The sequence below is a fragment of the Myripristis murdjan genome, chromosome 15 (assembly GCF_902150065.1).
Source record: "Myripristis murdjan chromosome 15, fMyrMur1.1, whole genome shotgun sequence".
Taxonomy (NCBI): Eukaryota; Metazoa; Chordata; class Actinopteri; order Holocentriformes; family Holocentridae; genus Myripristis; species Myripristis murdjan.
Genome location: NC_043994.1, coordinates 18,471,088 through 18,493,804, shown reverse-complemented (window position 1 = coordinate 18,493,804; position 22,717 = coordinate 18,471,088). Strand labels below are relative to the sequence as shown.

At 42.6% G+C, this 22,717-nt stretch overlaps 1 protein-coding gene across 1 annotated transcript; it reads left to right on the top strand.

Annotated features, from left to right (window-relative positions):
* Positions 1–1,041: 1,041 nt before the first annotated feature.
* cnnm1 (cyclin and CBS domain divalent metal cation transport mediator 1) lies at positions 1,042–21,220 on the top strand. Its single transcript, XM_030070932.1, has 10 exons — positions 1,042–2,551; positions 7,585–7,728; positions 10,809–10,949; positions 11,209–11,378; positions 11,663–11,762; positions 13,579–13,724; positions 14,307–14,550; positions 17,094–17,192; positions 17,858–17,959; positions 18,831–21,220. The coding sequence occupies exons 1-10, from the start codon at positions 1,081–1,083 to the stop codon at positions 18,908–18,910; spliced, it is 2,697 nt and encodes an 898-aa protein (XP_029926792.1). The 5' UTR covers positions 1,042–1,080; the 3' UTR covers positions 18,911–21,220.
* The last annotated feature ends 1,497 nt before the right edge of the window (positions 21,221–22,717 follow it).

Genomic DNA, 22,717 nt, shown 5'->3' with positions numbered 1-22,717 from the left:
AATAGTTTGTTATTTGTGGCCTTGCTGTATTATTGCATTTAATTTCAAACAACTATAGGCAATCATACTATTTCCTATTGTCAACTGGAATTTTAAAGTTTTAATTAGCTATCTAATATTTTAAAGTTACCATATTTCTGTAGTATCCCTCGAAAACGTATCACGGGATCAGTGAATCCTTTAGGGGATAAAAGTACTGAAACACATGAAACTGCAAGTCTAGTGTTACCAGGGAGCAGGTTGTCCCGTGTGAATACGTCAGCTCCAGTTGGTTTTTCAGAGGCAGCTGTGCTGAAACAGGAGACAATGCTGCCATCTAGTGGAGGTTTAAAATAAGCAAATTAAAAGGCAAATCTCTCTCTCTCTCTCTCTCTCTCTCTCTCTCTCTCTCTCTCTCTCTCTCTCTCTCTCTCTCTCTCTCTCTCTCTCTCTCTCGCTCTCTCTCGCTCTCTCTCTCTGGTACTACATGCATACAATCATCTGTCAGCATCTCAAGTGTAACCGAGATGCTGACAGATGATACCGACAGTTGTCATGGGAATATTTTTGGCATGCGCGCTACTTCTCGATAACGGCATGTCACGATAGTAGGCTAAATCGCAGTTTGTGGGGTTTCTTTTTATCTTCGAGGGTATCACTTTTCCGCGTCACTGTTTTTTCTGAGATGTGTCTAAAATATCATTCTAAAGTATATCGCAATGGTATCTTGTGTGATGTTGCACTTTGAACTGCATCGGATGTTTGAAAGGTGTTATATAAATTACGCGTTATTATTGTTTTGAATTATTTGAGTATGTCCTGCTGATAATCGGTTAAGATTAAACGGGACAAGGGTCGTCTTATTTAATGATTCATGATGGGGCATTTCCTGCTTTCTATTTTTAGAAAGTAGAGCCAAGCAAATGGCATTAGGCCGACGTCATCTAAATTTAAAGTCTCTGGTGCCCCTCCTTCCCGCACTCTCTCCCTGAAAATTTCTTACCCCCGTGTCATATACTCATCCTCATCTTCATGTATATGGCTACCCAGCAGCTGCTGCTTCATCCGTCCCATCCGCAAACCACGTGACCCAGCTCTCCCATGTCCTTCAGTGGTTCATTCAGCATGATGGCTGCGGATGCTGCGGATGCTTGCTGCTGCATCCTGCATCCGCGCCGGCTCTCGCTCCTCTTTCTGGCCATCTTCCTCTCCTCCCTGCCAGCTCCGACTACAGCGCTGCTCGGCGTACGGCCAGAAGACACCAGAAGCGGAGAGTTGTCCGTGCAGGATGGCATGCTGAGGGCGACTGAGGGAACTCGCTTCATGCTCAGGGTTTACTACTCTGCATCTCCAGTTACGCAGCATCCCAAGAGCCTAAATGTGAGCGGCAGGCAGGACGCCGCTCCTGCCGCACCGTGGATCGCTTTCATAGAAGAACCAGGAGGGGACAGAGAGGATGCAGACAGGCAGCTCAGATCGACAGGGAACCCGTGTGTGGAGGAGAATGCCCGCAGCTCTGACATCGAGTTGCTGGGCTCTTTCAGGTCCACGTCAAGTCACAACTCAGTTTTAGTGGAGTTGCTTGCCAAAGACCTGCGCAGAGGCGAGATGATCAAATACTACTCCATGTGCGCTTTTGATGGAGTGAAATGGGAGCACTTCAGCACCAGAGACTATTGGTTGGCGGTGGTGGAGAGACCCCCGCAAGCAGACGTCTGGCTCCAAGCGGGTGTTTCGGTGCTGCTGCTGGGGCTGTCTGCGCTCTGCAGCGGACTGAACATTAGCATGCTGGCCCTGGATCCGGTGGAGCTCCGGGTTCTGCAGAACAGTGGCACGGAGAAGGAGCAGAAATACGCACGGAAAATAGAGTCGGTGCGTAAGCATGGAAACTACATCCTGTGCACCGTGGTGCTGGGAAACGTGCTTACCAATACATGCTTTGTGGTCTGGATGTGCCAGATTTTAGGAATGACGCCCCTCTCGACTGCTTCGTGCACTTTGGGCATATTCTTCATTGGTGAGATTCTACCTCACTCTGTGGCGTCCAGACACAGCCTCGCCATCGCATCCAAGACCCTCTGTGCGACCCGGCTGCTCATGTTAGTGTTCTTCCCCATCGCCTATCCCGTCTCTAAGATCTTGGATATTATGCTGCACCAGGAGATTAGCAACTTCTACACGAGGGAGAAGTTGGTAGCCATGCTGCGAGTCACAGACCCGTATCACGACCTGGTCAAAGAGGAGCTCAACATCATCCAGGGAGCCTTGGAGCTGAGGACTAAGACCGTAGAGGATGTGCTGACCCCGCTGTCAGACTGCTACATGCTGTCCTCGGACGCGGTGTTGGACTTCTGCACCATGTCCGACGTAATGCAGAGCGGCTTCACCCGCATCCCGGTTTACGAGAACGACAGGTCCAACATCGTGGACATCCTCTTTGTCAAAGACTTAGCCTTCGTAGATCCCGACGACTGCACGCCGCTCAAAACCATCACCCAGTTTTACAAGCATCCCATGCACTGCGTGTTCAATGACACCAAGCTGGATGTGATGCTGGATGAGTTTAAGAGAGGTAACCCTTCTCACAGTTCACAACGCAGGCCAGCATGCTGTCTCACTGAGAGAAAAAAAAAATGAATAAGTAATTTAGTCTCATACTTCATACTCAGTCTTATAATCTTGTTTTTCTCAAAACAGGTGAAAACGCACCAGAGATGAGATAAACACACTTGTTTCCCATGCATTTTGACTTGATAGAAGTATAAACAGTACACTTGTTTAGCAGTAGTAGTACTTGTTTAAAATATAAATAAGGCAAATCAGTCCACTAGGTTACACTGATTCAAGAAAATTCTGCAAAAAAGTTGGTTTCACTTGTTTTAAGAAAAGCAAGATCTTTTTTTTTTTTTTTTTTTTTTTTTTTGGATTGCAGGGCTGGGAGTGTCCTGAAAGTGGGGGTGTGTCCTTTAAATTCAAATTTTAGTTATTTTTAGAGTGACTTACAGTGAGTGAGTAAGTAGGGCTTCAGGACAGATGGTTTTAAGTAACTGTCCAGTTTGGGACAGTATGCCGCCTGGGAGCTCAGACAGACTTCTAAGTAACAGGACACTCCTAAATCCAGTTTTCAGTAATTACTGCAGAACTCAATGCATACATCAGTCCATTGCCTCACAGTGGGCCTGTGTGTGTATTCCTTTGATCCTCAGAGCAGTGAGGGCCATTAGTGGAAACAGATACAGTGTCACAGCGTGAGTATGGGTCAACCAGAGGTTAGTGTCTACCGGGATATGAGGGAACAGAATGGGGTTATTTATACAGTAAAAAGTGGCTTCACCATTACATCAAGGCTATGAACTATTCTGGTCTCTGTATCTCCCCCCTCCCTCTCATTTGCTTTGACTATTTGTGTTGTGTATCTAATGTCATCATCTTCCCTTTATTATAATATTGAGCTCTATCTCTCTGCAACATCATTAAGAGGCATTTAGAGGCATTTGCCCGCACTGCAACTGACAATAGAGGCGATGATTATAATTTCTCATCTCCCTCGCTCTCTCCATCTCTCTCTCTCTTTCGCTGTCTCGCTCTGTCACACACACACACACACACACACACACATACACACACTCATAAACATCTTTGTTCATCAACGCATTCAGTATTATTGTGCCCTTTCTCTCATATGCACATGCATTGAGTGCCTGAGTGCACACTCTCAGTGCCATGATAGGATCTCTTCACTACCAAGCATAACTGTGCCACCTCTCTCCAGGGACCCCATTCATTCCTGACGATAACGTTAAATATGATTCTGAATCGGTGCAATGTAGCGAATAGTCAAACTGCTCCCTTGACGGTGTCACAGAGTAGAATAGAGACATATTAGAAGCTACTGAAGTGACTGTTATGTAAGGATTTCATTCACAGTGGCGGTGTTGGTTTATATGATAGGGATTAAGATGTAAATCTGTTTCATTGACAAACAGGAGCTAGATGGATGTCACCGTCAGAGGTCTTAGCTGTTTAAGCAGTATGTGAGGGGAGACAGTCATAAATTAGTCTCACACTTACAGTTCAGGAGGTGTAGGTTTTCTCTCTCTGAGAAATATGATGAAGGATGATTGTGGATGTCCACAGTGATCCATGCACCACGACTTGACCCTTTCTCTTGTGTGTGTGTTTCCATGCGTGTTTGTGCATGTGTGTGTGTGTGTGAGGTGTACATGCGCTAATTAAAAATCTGACCTTCTCAACCATCATAATGTCACCAGACTTTCACTGGAAGTCAGGCGTCACCTTTAGGTTGTTTATGTGCAACTCACTGTCAGCTTGTGGTGGCTTTGAAGTTTATTCCACCCTTATAGGCCACCGCTGTCCTAGCCCGTAGAGCTACCATGAAAAATTCAACCCCAACCTTTCCCTCTCCCTATTGCCCCTTTCCCTGCTGTATCTCCTTCCTACTTGCCTCTCATGGATTAAAGCCCCCTGCTGTTCAGAAAGCTCAGCTGGAAGGTATAATGATGTCTCACTGAGAGGGCTGTGGGGCAGGGCTGAGGTCTGCATATAGGGAGGGAGTTGAAAATGTCACCCAAATGAAGTCATCTAGAGGCTGACTTGTGTGTAAACGCAAGCTAAAGGAATGCTTTTTCACTGATAAACCTAGAGAGAGAGAGAGAGAGAGAGAGAGAGAGAGAGAGAATGGAGGAGACGGGGAGGAGGAGGAATGCAAAAAGCAAGCACAACTGTAGTTATGGTCTTATGGTGTATCCAGGACTTGTAATTAATGGCAGGGAGGAATTCTAAACTGAAAAAGGAGGAGTTGTGAACAAGATCAATTACAGTCCTGTCTCCTGAACTTTTGTAATCCTTATAGATCAATTTATTATTTAAATTATATGGGTGTTAAAGATGCAGTATGCAGTGAGGGCCCTTAAGACCAGGGTTTCCCAAAGTTTTGATGACTGAGGGCCAATTTAGGGGCTCAACATTGGACTGAGGGCTGTCCATGAAAAATCAGAAAACAAAATAATGCCAGAATAAACCTTTTCTTTAATAGTCTATCCTAGACCAAAAAGTCAGTTCACAGTTGACAATGGTGCTTTGTCTACAATTTATGCTTTGGAAATGGTTTGCAGGCATTAATGTAAAATAAACATAATTTGAGGTTAATGAGACTAAAACAGATTTGTGAAATCTGTCTACTGGACATTTCAGCCTATTTGAAATTGTTCAAACTTAGTTGGGCGCTCCTTGCCCATGAACGTACACTGCATTCACCTCAACCTTTCTTTTCTCCTCACTGACGCGTGTTTTGCACGACGACCATGACTCCTTCAGCTTACTAACCAGCTAACGTACCTGCAATGACGACAAAATCTGTGTCGCAAGTAGGCATCTCGTGAGTCATACTTGACTCACAAGGTGCCTAGTTGCCATGCAACTAACCCGAACTTGACAGCTTAGCCCTAAGGGGGGCAGTTTTACCATTCTCAAAAGCAAAGCACTATGTGATGTAGGTTGGTTCAAACCTGTACTGGAATCTGACTAAATATAACATATGTATTTCATCATGTCACCTTCACTTTTCCCTGGCCAACAAAACTTCCCAAGGACCACCACTGGCCTGCAGGGTGCACTTTGAAAATGCCTGCTTTAGACACCTTCAAAAAAAAAAAAAAAAAAAATATGGAATTCACACAGTGTTAAATTCACTTTCATATTTATTATGTGTATAGGTATTGTCCATTTACAATTGCAAAACACTAAATACTAATTGTTAGTGGGCAGACCTCCCACTGCGTTTGAGAGCATGTTAGTCCTTGTTCTCGAAGCAAATTGCATTAACTGTTGTGCAGATGAATAATAAGCACAGAGAGTGTGAGGGGTTGGGGGCAATGTCATAAACAAATACACATAATACATAAACACAAACATACTATGCATAATCACAAACGCTCATGCACACAGAGTTTAAACGCAGTAAACACACACTGGGAAGCGGAGCGGCGCGAGCCTGGAGGAGCCTGGGAAACTGGCAGAGCAGAAACAATTGCAGAAGGGACATCCGTGTGAGGCCCACTTTCGCTCTGGGCATGTGTGCGTTTGTGTGTGTACGGCTCTGAGTGTGTGTGATTTTGGCCACTGTGTGTGTGTCTCGTTCTGCGAGGGTGTTATGTAACATTAGTATGATGTAATGCAACGCCCTGGCACATCAGCAGCTGAGGGCTAATCCACGTCTGACTCACCTGAGCTCTTCAGACAAGCTGACCTGACCGCTGAGTACAACCTCATCATCCAAGCCAACAGCACAGCCAGGCCTCCACATTTTGAGGTGGCTGCCTGTCAGTCAATCAGCGCTCTTGTTGTTGCAGTGGATTAAGCCGGCTGATCCATTTTATCCTCTGGCAGTGATCTCCTAAATCGGCCCATCTCATATGAGCCACAGATTTTGTTAGAAGTAGAGATGGAGACTATGTGTGTTTGTGTTGGTGACATCACAAATTTTGTCAGATGATTTATTTTGTCACTTAAGCGAGTGATGTGCTGACATAAGCACAATAATAACTGCGGCTGCTCTTCCCTGCAGTGATGACGGAGCAAAGATTTAACTCAAATCGCTTAAAAATGTGTCATTTTTTTGTTACACGTCAACCTGTCCTTGAAAGTTTTACGTGCTTTAAAAAAAAAAAAAAACAGCATCCACAGCATCAAAATAATGTTGTCACTATGCAGCTAATTAGTGCCGAAGTTAAGGAAAGGGGACAAGCCTTTGTTTTTCCATGCTTTGTGGGTGATTTTGTTGTTCTGGCGATTTGATTATAACACTTCAGTTATGATGAATCATCCACTACACCAAAGTTGTTGACTTCTAATGAACTAATTAAAAATGTCCTGCTTTGGAAACTGAGGCATTCCCTCTGAGCTGGTTCAGGGGGGTGGCAAAGGTGAAATCACATCACATTCGCTCTGGCGTCTCATTCCCGGGAGGCCATTGGCTAGCTGTGTGATTGTGTCCATCAGGCAGATCGTGCTCAGCCAAACACTCTGAAGAGGAGCGCTGCATCTGTTCATGGATGTGTGAAGTGGGGATGTGTTGTGTATTTGCGTGTGTGTGTCTGTGTGTGTGTATTTGTATACTCAGAGGTGGCAGCAGCATGGGCAGTTAAGTCAACAGATGCAGGCATCCCCAGACTGATTGCGTAATCTCAGTGTTTATGTAAGGGCCGAGTCTTCCAAACTGTCAAACTGTCTCCACTAATCCCCCAATGCCCACTTCCCTCTTGTCTGAGTCACAGAGACCACACACACACACACACACACACACACACACAAACACACACATATATAAGTGCAGCCCTTACATTGAAAGGATTTCATATTCAGGCTGTAAGATATGTCTTTCTTATATTTATAAGCTCTTAGCCGCAGTTGGTTTATTAATGCCGATTTTCATCTTGACTGCTCAGAGCCAGTTGGAAGCTGTTGACTCGTGCAGGACTGTTATTTATATCCCATGACGTTGTCTCTCAGCCCTTTGAATGTGCAGGTTTTAGCATGGGCTCCCAAAACATGTGTACATTTCCCTTTTTTTCCTGTTGGCTGCAGGTAAGTCCCATCTGGCCGTGGTGCAGAGGGTGAACAGTGAGGGGGAGGGAGACCCCTTCTACGAGGTTATGGGCATTGTCACCCTGGAGGACGTCATAGAGGAGATCATCAAGTCAGAGATTGTGGATGAGACAGACCTGTATAGTAAGTATGACACAAACATACAAATTAGAAAAAAAAACAACAAAAAAAAAACTATGTGCTGTGGCCTCAGCTTTGAAATCAGTCTTAATACACTATATTACCAAAAGTATTCGCTCACCCATTCAAATGATCAGAATCAGGTGTCCTAATCACTTGGCCTGGCCACAGGTGTATAAAATCAAGCACTCAGGCATGCAGACTGTGAAACAAGACATTTGTGAAAGAATGGGCCGCTCTCAGGAGCTCAGTGAATTCCAGCGTGGAACTGTCATAGGATGCCACCTGTGCAACAAATCCAGTCGTGAAATTTCCTCGCTCCTAAATATTCCACAGTCAACTGTCAGCTCTATTATAACAAAATGGAAGCGTTGGGAACAACAGCAACTCAGCCACGAAGTGGTAGGCCACGTAAAGTGACGGAGAGGGGTCAGCGGATGCTGAAGCGCATAGTGCAAAGAGGTCGCCGACTTTCTGCACAGTCAATTGCTACAGAGCTACAAACTTCATGTGACCTTCAGATTAGCCCAAGTACAGTACGCAGAGAGCTTCATGGAATGGGTTTCCATGGCCGAGCAGCTGCAGCCAAGCCACACATCACCAAGTGCAATGCAAAGCGTCGGATGCAATGGTGTAAAGCACGCCGCCACTGGCCTCTAGAGCAGTGGAGACGCGTTCTCTGGAGTGATGAATCACGCTTTTCCATCTGGCAATCTGATGGACGAGTCTGGGTTTGGAGGTTGCCAGGAGAACGGTACATTTCAGACTGCATTGTGCCGACTGTGAAATTTGGTGGAGGAGGAATTATGGTGTGGGGTTGTTTTTCAGGAGCTGGGCATGGCCCCTTAGTTCCAGTGAAAGGAACTTTGAATGCTTCAGGATACCAAAACATTTTGGACAATTCCATGCTCCCAACCTTGTGGGAACAGTTTGGAGCGGGCCCCTTCCTCTTCCAACATGACTGTGCACCAGTGCACAAAGCAAGGTCCATAAAGACATGGATGACAGAGTCTGGTGTGGATGAACTTGACTGGCCTGCACAGAGTCCTGACCTGAACCCGATAGAACCCCTTTGGGATGAATTAGAGCGGAGACTGAGAGCCAGGCCTTCTCGACCAACATCAGTGTGTGACCTCACCAATGCGCTTTTGGAAGAATGGTCAAAAATTCCTATAAACACTCTCCTCAACCTTGTGGACAGTCTTCCCAGAAGAGTTGAAGCTGTAATAGCTGCAAAAGGTGGACCGACATCATATTGAACTCTATGGGTTAGGAATGGGATGGCACTTCAGTTCATAGTATGAGTAAAGGCAGGTGAGCGAATACTTTTGGTAATATAGTGTATGTTTATAGCGTCCACCACAAATCCACCTATGAGTGCACCCGTCTCGGCAGCTTTTGCCAGCATCACCAGTTGGCCCTGACCGGAGGTGCATCCCGACTCGCCACAATAAACAGGCAATAAAACAGTCTGAAAACCCAAATAAAAAAGTAGCCCCACTGTTCGCCATAGAAAGATTTAAGCCCAGTTGTAAGGAAAATATTAACGTTTCTGCAAATTGAGGATACATTGAAATGTCACATTTTCAGGATTCGTGACATAGTACAAAGTGAGTGAAAAATGCTACCTTAGCACGTAGGCAGGCTGGTGAACTTTGCGTCTGCAGACTGGTGAATCCTGTGTCAAGCGAGAGCTGAGTTTGTTTGTTTTCAAACGGAAGTGGTCAAAGTAATAGTGGTTAACTTATCGTTTGTTTTCACAGCTACAGTTACACAATTCACAAAATAGTCAGTAAGCTCCACCCTCACCGCTTTGTGAGAAGTGGTAAGCCTGCTTGTCCAGATGGAGCACACCTATAGCTCAATGTGACCCTGTGAGTGAGTGAATGAGTGAGTGAGTTTCACCTGCAGCTTGTAGATGTACTTCACATCATGTAGTGTGTTGGAACACATAAGCTTATGTAACCTAATGACAACATCACTGGAAATGTTTTATTTCAGCAACACACAATACAGAAATACAGAAATTGTAAGCAATAGTAATTGTAATATTTTAGTATGAATGTGACAGTATCTGGTCATTGTCTCCTCTGGTGTTCTTTTATTAAGTATTGATCCCACCTCCTCTCTCAGAATCCCCCCTGTTGCTGTTTCCAGCTCCTTGCTGATGCATAATTAAATAATGTGAATGAATGACCTAATCTCACAGATAATTACTATAATCCGCTCATCTTTTAATTGACTGGAAAGGCTCTTCACAGAGGGGATTCCAAACACCAGGCTCTTTTCATTTCTTCGTATCTAATCTGAGCTCTCATTCTTTTCTCTCCCCCTGGTCTCTCTGTTTTTTAATTGGATTGCTCTGGTGGACACTGTAGATTTGAAGTTAGTGGATTACTCTCTTTTTTTACTATTTACAAGCCACCACTAGAAAGAAATAACAGTTTATTTCATGCTTCTTTAAAAACGACAGGAGCCTGGAACATCATGAAATTTTCAAGTCTGTTCAATTTTTAATTACACGCAGAGCGTGTGAAGCAGTCTTCAGCATGGGTGCACTAGTGTGGGTGTTTGTACATGTTGAGATTTGTGTGTGGTGTCTGTTTGTCTGGGTGTATAATTATGTTATATATTATATATATATATATATATATATATATATATATATATATAGCACAGAAGACCTAATCTCTCCAGACTTTGCTCTGCGGGCATTTTAACACCAGCTGTTCCTGTTGGATTCACAATGTTTTGAACATAATGTAATAAACTCTCTAACATCTGCATCCCATAATTTCATTTTTTTTTCAGTCAAAGGTTTATTTACACAGCTTAGGATAATCTTAAGCAATCTGGGGCGGTAGATAAAATTATGAAGCAGAATTGTGTTTGGAACTTCATCTTTAGTGTTAGTTAACATACATATCTATCTCCATGAACTAATGAGGTCATTGGCATACTTGCTAGGTTAACTGTGTGCATACAAGCACATTGTACATCTGGTATATCTAATTTCATATAAAAATGAATGTGGATATTCTACCGTATGCAGTAAATATAATCTGCAGTCTGTGTATTTTTAGCTGATAATCGGACCAAGAGACGTGTGTCAAACCATGAGAGAAAACAGCAGGATTTCTCCATCTTCAAGCTGGCAGAGAATGAGCTGAAGGTGAAGATCTCTCCCCAGCTGCTGCTCGCAACCCACCGCTTCTTGGCCACAGGTAGCATTGTTTGGGTATCTCTGCATTTGTATTTGTGTGTGTGTGTGTTTGTGTGTGCACATGTGTGTATACAACAGAGTGCAGGATGAACTGAGGACGGTGGGACATTCCTAATTGCTCACCCACAGTGACTATATAAGCGTGTGCTTCCTCCTATTTATTTTTAGCATTTAAACAGGGCTCTGATTTGACATTAAATTTTGAGTGTGTGGACCTCTGTGCTCATGTGTGTGTATTCTTACATGTATCTATCCTCCAGAGGTGGAGCCATTCAGGCCGTGTCACCTGTCAGAGAAGATCCTGCTGCGTCTCATCAAACATCCCAGTGTGGTGCAGGAGCTCAAGTTCAACCCCAAGAACAAGCGCTCCCCTCAACACTACCTCTTCCAGAGAAACAAACCCGTGGACTACTTTGTCTTGATTTTGCAGGTACATCCAAAACTCCATCTCTGTCTTTGTCTCTTCTTTGGTACAAATGAATACTCTAAATTTTATTTTGCATTTGACATTAAATTGAATACTAAGAGCATCCACTGACATGAGTTGTAAAAACAATGAGGAATAATTTCTCTATTATTATTATTTTTTTTTTTATAATTAGACCGCATATTTCCTGAGTGGGAGGCTCCATTAGATGAGTAATGAATTCAGTGTGCACACGATGAGTTTCCAGCTGTGACTGTGTGCTTTAAATGGCCGTGTTGGTGTTGCAGGGACGGGTGGAGGTAGAGATCGGGAAGGAGGCTCTGCGCTTTGAAAATGGAGCTTTCTCCTACTACGGCATGCCAGCGCTCATTCCACTTCTGCCTATTGGTACGTACATACAGGAAGAGATATGGATAAAGGCTTAGAGGGAAATGATGATAATAAAGGCGATGATGGTGATGACAACAGGGAAAGTGACAATAATGATGATGCTAATGTGATGTGTTTGATGACGTGATAGTGTTTCGACCAGATCCTACCAAGTATCTGTGCAGCGGTGGCTTGTGAGAGAGGCAGCAGCCGTGGGAAATAAGTATCAGCGGTAATTAGGAGAACTCATTTCAGAGAATTACCCAGTGGAAAGACATGACCTGCCCGGGATTATATAAATTCCAGTCTAAACTGATAAGCAAGCAGACAGGCTGTGTCTGTCTCGCTCTCTCTCTCTCTTTCGTTCTGTGTATATTTGACTTTCAGAGTCAATTTAAAGCATTTTCCAAGACCCCCTTAAATATTTCAAAGTAGATTAAACCCATCCAAGGATGTAACAGAATCCAAAATGTCTCAGCCTTGGAAAAATCACATCTTGCAAGAGCTGATTATCTCAATACACTCTCCTCTCTTGATTTTCTTTCTCTCTGTCTCTCTCCATCATCATACTTGCTTCTCACCAAAGATGAGCATTTCCTGCCACTTCGATAAGGATAGCTTAACTGGAAAGAAGACAGAACTTAACAGAATAGAGGGGATTTACATAAGGAAATACACAGATAAAGAGGCTCTTTGGAAAACCCCTGTCTTTTTGTAACATGTTCATCATCAATCAGCTTTCAAAATTACGTTCCCTTGAGATTCACTGTTGCTGCTGGCATTCAGGCATTTTCCCCAGCCCTCAATAGCTCTAATTACAAACAGGTAAAACAACTTTGTCAAAGGTATGACTGCAGATGTAGAGGGGGATTATATGATATCGAATACTTATCAGGGTATATGTACCTTTGTGTATTAAATGTATGATATTATGGCTTTTGACAAAATATAAGGTAGAGTAGTGGTGCTTCAACTGTCTACAGCAGCTGTTATTGGTGGATGATAGCTTATAAAAATATTGTTGCTGACACATGAAAACCTTGTCTTATCATTTGTTGGTTTTCACTGAGAAACTCTCCAAGCCTTGAGATTGAGAAACTTTTAAACATTGTGGGATAAATTCAAAAATGCCTTGTGGTCAAGCTAAAAACAAGAGAAGTGGATACTGGAGATACAAAATTTTCCGCCCAACAGCAACAACATGGACAGTCTGAAATTAAACTAGACATACAGTGCTGTCCAGCCTGAGTTTGGCATGATGGTGGAGCAAGAGGAAAGATCATGGGGTCACCGAAATCAATAGGGTCCTGCCTCTAGGGATAATTAATGAATGCTGCAAGTTTGAAAAGATTTTAATGAACAGGATTCACGTTCTCATGTCCACAACCAGGATCTGCAATGTCATACATGGTGACAGTGAGAGTGAATCCATAATATTCCGCCATTACGATCATTTTGGCGAAGTTTATCTGTGGGTTGGAAAAATTCTGCAAGCCATGGGATTGAAACCCTTTCAAACCTCATGGGAAACTCAAAAATGCAGTGGTCAAGCTAAAAATTAGGCTGTTTTGTTTTGTTTTTAGCTCTTAAAATCTGACATTCGGGGATACAAATTGTTCACCTAAGAGCAACAATTTACGCATGAACATTAAAAAAACACATTTTTTTAAACAATCAATTAATCAATCAAGAGGGAACCACATTTTAATTTCATTATACAACCTGTTGTATAATGACCAATAAACTTCCTTGCATCCTTGTATATATGGCTGTGAAATATTGCTTCAAATTGTGTTAAAACTATTGAATTTGCTTTTGCCTCTTTCCTGTATAGTCCATAGGTGCAGCTCGCGGGGCAGTGGTCTGAATCAGTCAGATTCAGTACTGAGCGGAGGCAGTGTGGGGCAGCTCAGCACAGGAGCAGGGGTCTACCTGCCGGACTACTCAGTCAGACAGCTCACCGACCTGCAGATCATCAAGGTTACACAAACACAAATTGTTCACATCCCATCATCAGTCCATTAGCCACAATTATTATAATCTAAATTAAGCTATTAAGTGTCTAGCTCTCTGCTCATTGAGGAACAAGACAGGGAGCACAATCAGGCACTAACTGCACTTCTAAGCTCCCCTCATTAAACCTTCAAAATTCCCAAAAAGTGAACTCCTTAAATCTCCGGCTCTCCAGGGTCCTCTGCTGCAGTGTTTGCCTTTGATATGTCCTAATCCCTGATCCTGACTGAACGCAGACATCCCTCTCCCCCCTCACTCCTCCATACACCCTCTTCCCTTTAATCACTGGGGATAAATGAGCTCCATTTCCACCATGAATAATTTAGCCTCAAATGATGGATGTGCCCTCTCACTTCACCTCTCCTCCCTTTTCTTGAATACACAGAAGCCATAGTCTTTCTCATGTATCCATCGCTAAGGCCATGAGGGCACACGAACTGGCAATGCACAAATAAGGAGTCATTATCTCTTTGACACAGCCTTGCATGCATACTGTAAATCTGAAAGGTGTATCCTGATGCCTTATTACATGCTTTTTGCCTCATTCAGATCACTAGGAACCACTACCAGAATGCCCTGACAGCCACCAGGATGGACAGCTCTCCCCAGACGCCAGACCCAGTGGATGCAGATGGGAAGGGGAAGCCGCCCATCCCTGAGGCCCGCTCACACAGCATCGCCCTCCCCCTCACCCACACACACACGCGGCTTGGACTGGCACGCCTCGCCCACCTCCATCCTCACGGCGGCCTTCGCAGCACCTCGCAGCTCAATGAGAGAAACCGCATCGTCCGTAAGTACTGTGCAGCAGGCCATTCTTACCAATTATAATTATATGGCAGTGATTAACAATCAGCTGGTACACATGATGTAAACTCATTATACACTTCATCTTAGTATTGTTTTTCGTGTTGCTGGTTGTCTTTTGATGTAGTGATGTGTACTAGCTGATTGTTAATCACCAGCTGGTCCCTGGCTTCTGTTTAATAAATGTTAAACCCACTTTTGTCTTAGAAATGCTGAGGAAAGACTTGGGCTGAAACGGGTCCATTTTATTTTTGCTGTGGTACATTAAAAATTATGTAAAATTATATGTGAGTGCTAACCATTTCTTTTGTCATGTTTGTATATTTTTCTGCATCTGCCAGTGGGCCATCACAATAAGAGTAGGCATAGGAATATGTTAATTCCCCCAAAGGAGAGACTTGATGTTCTCTGCAAATAAGAGGGAAAAAAATATGCGCATGTATCCGAATCAGTAATCAGCAATCTGATTCTGGCAAAAAATCCAATATTGTGCATTCCTAGTTTCAGTATTCCCTAGTGGTTTATGTTTGAGACGGTTTACCATCCAGCCAGTGAATACAGTGAATATCAGTGAATATCCCTCTTTTTGGCGTAAAAATGGTCAAATTTAAACATCCATCATAGATATTGTTGTAAAGTATCAGCTATCGGTACTTTCAATCCAAAATGATCAGTATCAATTCAAAGTATCTGTATCGACCTTCAACATCCCTTTTCGTTCCAACCCTACTTTGGTCTGTTCTGCCCATATCAGTGGACTGATCTTTCAACCCGTCAGAATGAGTAGCATGTGTCTGCAGTACCGGAGGCTGCAGTTTTCAGGACCGCATTTGTAGGACCATAGGTGATGTGAAGCACGTGCAGCAAGACATTTTGTGTGTAATCAAGACTGTATCTTTTTAATTGTTTTGGTGCCTAAACTTAACCTTTCCTAACCTCAACCAAATGGGTTTGTTGTCTAAACCTAACCCAGTGGTTACTGACACTAAAGACGAGGTTCCTAGGACTGCAGGCCTGAAACTGCAGCCTCCAATACTGCACACGCATGATATTGGTCAAAACAGCAGATTCACACTCTTATTATCTGCTGTAAGCTCCAAAGCTTTTTAAAAACCTGACGTCACTATCTCCCCACTGAATAATATCTCCCCTCCTCAATTGACCATAATCTCTCTTATTTGATTTTCGTCTTTCCCACCTCATCTCTTGTAAGATAATGTAGGTATTTTTTTAGGGTGCTACAAAATTTCTGCTCCTTACTATTAGTTGCTTGTAATGGTGGTGATCTGAGAAGTGAAAATTATTCTATTTTTACATTCCCTGAATGTGTCAGTGGTTAAGAGTGTCAGCTAAATACCTAAAATGTAAATGTAAATGATTATCCAAAACCCTGTGTGACTGCATTTGAATTTCATGATTCACTAGACTGGCAGAGGTTTTGTTTGAAGAGGCAGGAATAGGCAGTTCAAAGGCATCAAACACACCGATCTGTGGGCTGAGTGCCAGCAATGTGTGTTTACATGTGTGTCCTAAGTAATGCAACTCAGTGCAACTCAACGCAACTCAGCCACAGGCTATGCATCAGAAAATTTTGTTATTGAGAATACAAGTGCAACTGAGATTAAACAATTCATGGGATTGAAACCAAGCTAATTCCCTCAGGCCGTTTAAGAGGATGTGAGAAATAAATTGAAAAGTTTTGACTCAGTATGTTCTGGAAAATCTCACCAAATATCTATATTTACATTATGTTATCTTGTGAGTGTGTGTGTGTGTGTGTGTGTGTGTGTGTGTGTGTGTGTGTGTGTGTAGATTGGAAAAATCTTCTTTTAAAAGTTGCATAATAGTCCTTATCAGCAAAGCATATGTTCTTGTCGGGTGCCAAAGCAGAAGTAGCTTCACAATAAAAGGCAAATGGACTACAGAACAGAACTACAGAAGTCACTATTTTTTTTTTAATGTTATCATAAAGGTCATAGAATGAATGCTTTAAGACAAACAGCCACACCGTCTCTCAGTCATACACAAACCTGTATGTTGTGGCGTCAACCAATCTGCACTGGTTTCAAAGCTTAGAAGATTTCCCAGATGCCATCTGTCTCATGCTGTGCGTAGCACACCACCCAGTTTGTGTCTGTGTTTTTGTGAGTGTCATTGAGAAAAATCCATGGACAGATGGTTATGTTGGTAGTCAATAAAACAGTGGTGTCCAATCATGTACCACTGAGAGCTAAAAGTATGAAGATTTTAATTCCAACTCACCAGCTGATTTCACCAATCACTTAACCCTTCGCTGGGTGAAGTTGTGCCAGTCAGCTGATGTGGTGTTTTTTTGGGACAAAAACCTACATTCTCATGCCCTGTGATACCACATGAATGGACACCGCAGCAGTGAAGCAGTGGACTTCAAAACCACATGTGCTGTCAAATGTTATGGTTCTCTACCTCCCTCTGTAGGCAGAGATTCAAACCAGCTGCAGCGACTTGTGGCTTGGCTTTGTGCTGATTGGTCTAATCCTCTTTCCACAGGAAGTAAATCAGACGGCCAGAGGAGTCCAAATGATACCGTGTTCCTCCGCATGGACGAGATTCCCTACATCCATGAGGACCGACCGGAAAGCTACGGAGGTAAGGAGACAACTTGTGCAGAATGGAGAAACCGGGCTAATGAATCCCACATTTGTTCAATTTCCTAGAAGTTTTTCCTGCAAGATTTTTTCTTTCTTGCATGATAGTTGAGTTCTAGCTCTCACAATCAAGGAAAATCTAATCCTTTTGTTTTTCCATATTGCATTGCCAGAAATTGTTGAAAGAAAAATGTATGGATAATGATTTACCCCCAAACAATAGTAAGTGGTGAAAATTATATTAAAAAAAAAAAAATACCCTTGTTTATGGAATGGCATGAGAACATGACTCAACTGGCCTTGAAAAATTTAAGACACTCAATCAACTCATTTTAAGAATTCAAGACACAGAAGTCATAAACAGTCTGAAAAAGTGTCTGCTTCCTCGGCTTAATTTTAGTGGAATTTCTTCTCAGTATATTGCATGGAGCATCTATTGAAGCACACAAGAGTAAACTGGGGAAGGGAAGCATGACTCAGCCATAGTCAGGCAATGTTAAAGTTCTTTGCAATGGAATTCAGCTTTCAATACAGCGACACTTCATTATATGTCTGGGGGCAATCTCACTCTTTCCTCTCCACTCTTCTTTATGACTCACATATTTCCCCCTATTTTTCCCCATCTATCCTTTGTCACCCCATCCTTCACATCTCTTTCTTTTTCAGATGTGCCCACAGAGTCTCAGCCATCCACCTCTCCCTTCATCAGTTCTCTGTCTCTATCCAGCTCCGAGGAGACCATCGGAAAAAAGCTGTTGCGTAAATTGAGTGAGTGAGCTATTTGTCATGAACTGATGCGACAGCACGCCCACACGCCTCAGATGTGCCCAAACTTTTCAGGCAGACATAGCAACACTGACGGGTGTATCTTAGCAACAGGTGATGTGAGTCCCACACTGCAACCTACTCTCTCCTGCGCAATAGATTTTCCAGATGTCACTGTCATTTCTGCAGGCTCACATATGAGTCATTTATTATTATTTATGTTTTTGATGTGAGTCAGCAGCTGCAGCACTGGACAGCTGGAGGACGTCCTTGCATTTTAAGTATTGTAGTGAGCAAATGGGAGGTGTATTTACAAATTATTAATTCTGAGTTATTGTGTTCACAATGCACAGAAATGCAAGGATGAAAAACCCAAGAGGATAAACTCAGAATATGAAGCCATGCATTTGCAATGTTGATGTTATCTCTAGGCAAACATGCTAACCACTAACTACTGTCGCCCTGAAAGTAGTTAGTGGCTTGCATATTTTTTTCTATATTTTCTTGGCACTCTATGGATCCCCAAAGAGCAAAACAAGGTCCACACAAAGGTGCAGACACAGTGCCTATGATGCTTGCAGAGATTCAGTGTCTTGTGGACACATGAGGTTAGGGGGAATCAAAAGGGGAATCAGTGGGCACCATCTTACCTCAAAGTATTGTTTTCAAACTCCATTTCAGGTATTATTTACTGAACATGTGCCATCAGATTGTCTATATTTAATATGACAGATATATAGACATTATTATGACAACATAGGGTGGACCCCAATAAAACCTGCACCATCCTAGCCTCAAGACAGTCTTTCCAACAACCACCCTAGCCCTCAGCCATGACACATTTATATTTATGCATATTTTCCTCTGTTTTTAGGTAACAAGCGGAGGAAAAAATCTCGAGATGGAAACCCAAGTTTGGAGGAGGGCTCAGAGCCGCCCCCGGTGAAGAGCTAGCATAGTGCCACAGAGGAAGAGGGAGGAAGCACACACTCTCTTCCTCTTTATCATTCACCTGGTATCCTCATTAACCAACCAGCCCTTGGCGCGCCCACATAGACTCCCTTGACACTCCCACAAAGCTCTCACAGGAGACTGAGCCAATCCTGTCTCCTGTAGCTGCCAGTGATACTCAGGTCCCCATAACAACCCATGTCCCACCTCTGCTAACCCTCATGCCCTTATGACAGGTAAGATCAGACAAGTCTAAAAACATGCGAATGGCAGTGGGATAAACAACATGGCAATGCATTAATCTAGCCTTACACTGGACCTAAGAGTTGATGAAGTCTGTGTATCTAGGATTTCATCATGTGTTTACACTAACAGAAAACTTCAGATCTACAAATGGCAAGGGAACTGTTGGGGCTCAGGAAGGGGCGTAGTAGATGGGACAGTCCTTGTTCACGTTATGGTTTTCCCTAACCTTAACACTGAAACTATTTCCTTTAAGGAGGGAGCGTGTTGTCTTACTGAAACATTAGCATGACCTGTGATTTAACAATAGTTGTCATGTGAACTAGCTGTCATCACTTTGTCTCAACGCTACAAGTTCTCAAAGCATGAAGGAGCCCAGGATGATCCTTAGACCTTATCTAAGCCAATTTTGATCCTTTACTTGGTCAAGCAATGAATACAGCGGTATCTGCTATCAGAGGGCCGTTCCCACATACTTAAGATGTTGTTTGCACAGGGAACCGGCCTAATGTTGCCATAAGGATGCCACCTACTGCCAAGATGATAAAATATGCTAGCCATGAGCCAAGAGGAAATTACCACTACAACAGAGCACAATTTTTACAGTAGATTAAAAGAACACAATAATAAAAGCCATTATTTCCAATTTTAATCACCTAATGTATGAAATCACCTCAATTTCAAAGGGGTATGCACAATATTTAATGTATCTGCTCGAAAAGTAACAGTTTGTTACCTGATTTTTGTATAGAGGAGTAACGATTACCTACTGTGACTGGTAATTTGAAGATAGCAATATTAGTCATCCTATATAAATGGATTGATTTTTACTTCATCAGTCTGCATCAACTTCCCTCTCCTCACACACAGGCATGAATGCACTCACACAAAAGCTCGCAACCTGCATTTCCTACATACCTCCTGTCTTGTGTCCATCTCATTTGTTGTTAAAGGTGCCACTGTCTGAATAATCAGCTGTATAGACACAAACTCGGTTCCTTTTTACAATTAAACCTACACCTTCACAATGCACCACATGGTGTTACCATCTTCATTGAGACACCATCAGCCTTCTGCCCGTATATTTTGTTGATCACATTCAGTAGATGATGTAGATTTATCATCAGATTGGTAGTGAACTTTGCAAACATCATAACATTTAATTATAATAGCCATTTATCTACCAGTGCAGTTCATCTCCCACAGGAATGATATCAGTAAAACTACATACAATAAGCTTGGGTTTAGAGGTTTGAGGCTAGGGGTATGAATGGAAACTTTTGGGATTCAGGTACTTGAAGAAGAGCAGTGGTGACTTGCATGTTTGTTTATACTGCTTTTGCTGTAGAAATGTTCCCATTAGAAATCCTTGTGCTTTTCAGTAGTTCTGCATGCTTAGGCAGAGGGATACATGAATAGAATGATACCAATCTGCAATTAAGGATGCCCCCCCGCACACACACACACACACACACACACACATATATACAGCTACCCAACCGAGACGCAGGGTGTGACTTGGCAAAAGGCGATCTTACCACAGATCTGCTTGGCACCGAGGTCTCTGATAGAAGCCGAGGAAGTGTGAATCAGCCTTTAGTGCTGTGATATGGCCAATCTAGCTTTAAGGGTTTGGCTGTCACTGGGACATTATGATGTAAAATGTATTCGAGACAGCTCAGATAGTCGGAATTTCCCAGTCGACCGGCCGTGGATACAAAGTGTGTGGGTTCCAGTCGTTTTGAGGTTGATTATTTCCGAGTTGCATCAGTCTGTTACAATGGCAATACCTGCTTCAGCTACGGGCGAAGTATGATAGCGCTGGAGTAAATTTATTAGCTATACCAGCTAAAAAACGTATCATTTAATGTAACTAGCAACTGTTAGTTATATATTTTACAACATATGTTTTTGTTCAAGCAATCTGATTGATCGAGAGACGCCTGTTATTTACTATAACATCATGGGTGTTGCATCACTTTATCTGTATTATTCTTGTAACAGCTGTCAAACTAATAGCTGAATATCACTAATTCTGCTTCTGTTAAGCTAACAATGGTTATATGTCCAAATATAACTTTATTTTGATTATGAGTGTGAAGACAAAAACCAAAACAATGCATACTGTTACCATGCATAAGTTTACCATTAAACCCCTTGCCATGTAGGCCTAACGGTTATAAAAATGAATGAACAAACTGGAGAAGAGAATGAGGTATGCCTCATCCTTTGGCACACCTCATGTGTCAACTGCTGTAACAGTTGGCTGCAAAGACACATTGTAACAGGTGTAACATTGAATGTGGGCTGTAAACAGTCTACACTGGTTCATGTTGCTGAGTGGGCACTGGCCTTCAGCTACTGCCTGCAGCCAGATCACAGCCAAGATGTTATTTACTATAACACATGGCCTCTCGTGGTCTATTGCTTAAATGTAAAATCAGCCATAACTAATTGTGTTGTATTGAAAACTGCACTTAAATAGTCTTTGTATAAAGATTATAAATGTTTTATCAGCATTATAATATTAGTCAGCATGTTGATATGACATCAAATAGCTGTCTCTGTGGGAAACTCGGGAAAGATGCAATGTCATAAGGATAGATAAATATTGAATGTTGCTATATAGGTGTGACATTGCATGGTAATACTGTGGAAGACATGGAATGCTGCTCAGTGAAGGACATTTTTAAGCCATTATAGGAATGATGATATATTACTTGCAATAATGAAATACTGATATGTTAGATCCTCTTAAATTTTGATTGGCAGCTTTCACTGCTGCAAAGCTAAGGTTAGAGTAAGCTCATCTGTGTTGTGCAATACTGGCAGAGTTCCCTGCTCACCAGAATGGAGTCAGAAAGAAATGACAGAGGGAGGCACAGTGACGCACACTGACGTCAAGCCACTACCTCCCTTTAAACAGACATACATAGTACACAAACACACACACGCACAAGGGGTGTTAGGGGACACTCAGTGATACAATTCATTCTGCTTGGTGAGGCTGTGGAAGTACCATGGATACTGCACTGTAAGCTATTCACACTGACCCCTCTACGTACACAGAATACGCAACAGGAAATCTTTTGATCTGACATCTGACTCTGAGAAAAGCAATTTGTATGAATCCAAAGCTCAATTAAATGATCTTGGAGATGTTGCGTGTTTTGCAGTTGATTCACATTGCTTTATATTTGTAGGGATAATAACATGACCGGGTTAAGTGAATAAAATGACATTTTGTAAAGTAAAATTAAGATTATTTAACTTGTATATCAAGAAACTGACCCTATGTTCTAGATAAGGGATAATATGAACTCCTAAATAAATTTATTGAAGTACCCTCTGGTCTTTAATTGTGTCCATCCATTTCCACATGGTAAGTTGAATTCTCAGGTGTGTGTGTAAACAGTATGTTAGTTTCTAGGCTCACTCCCCTGTAGACCCACTTTTCAAATTCCATGCTTAGTGCTTTGTTATGGATGCTACGCTGCTACAGGTACTCATAAATCCCATACCAATATTACAAGAATCACTCCAACATGAATGACAACTGTGCAAAAA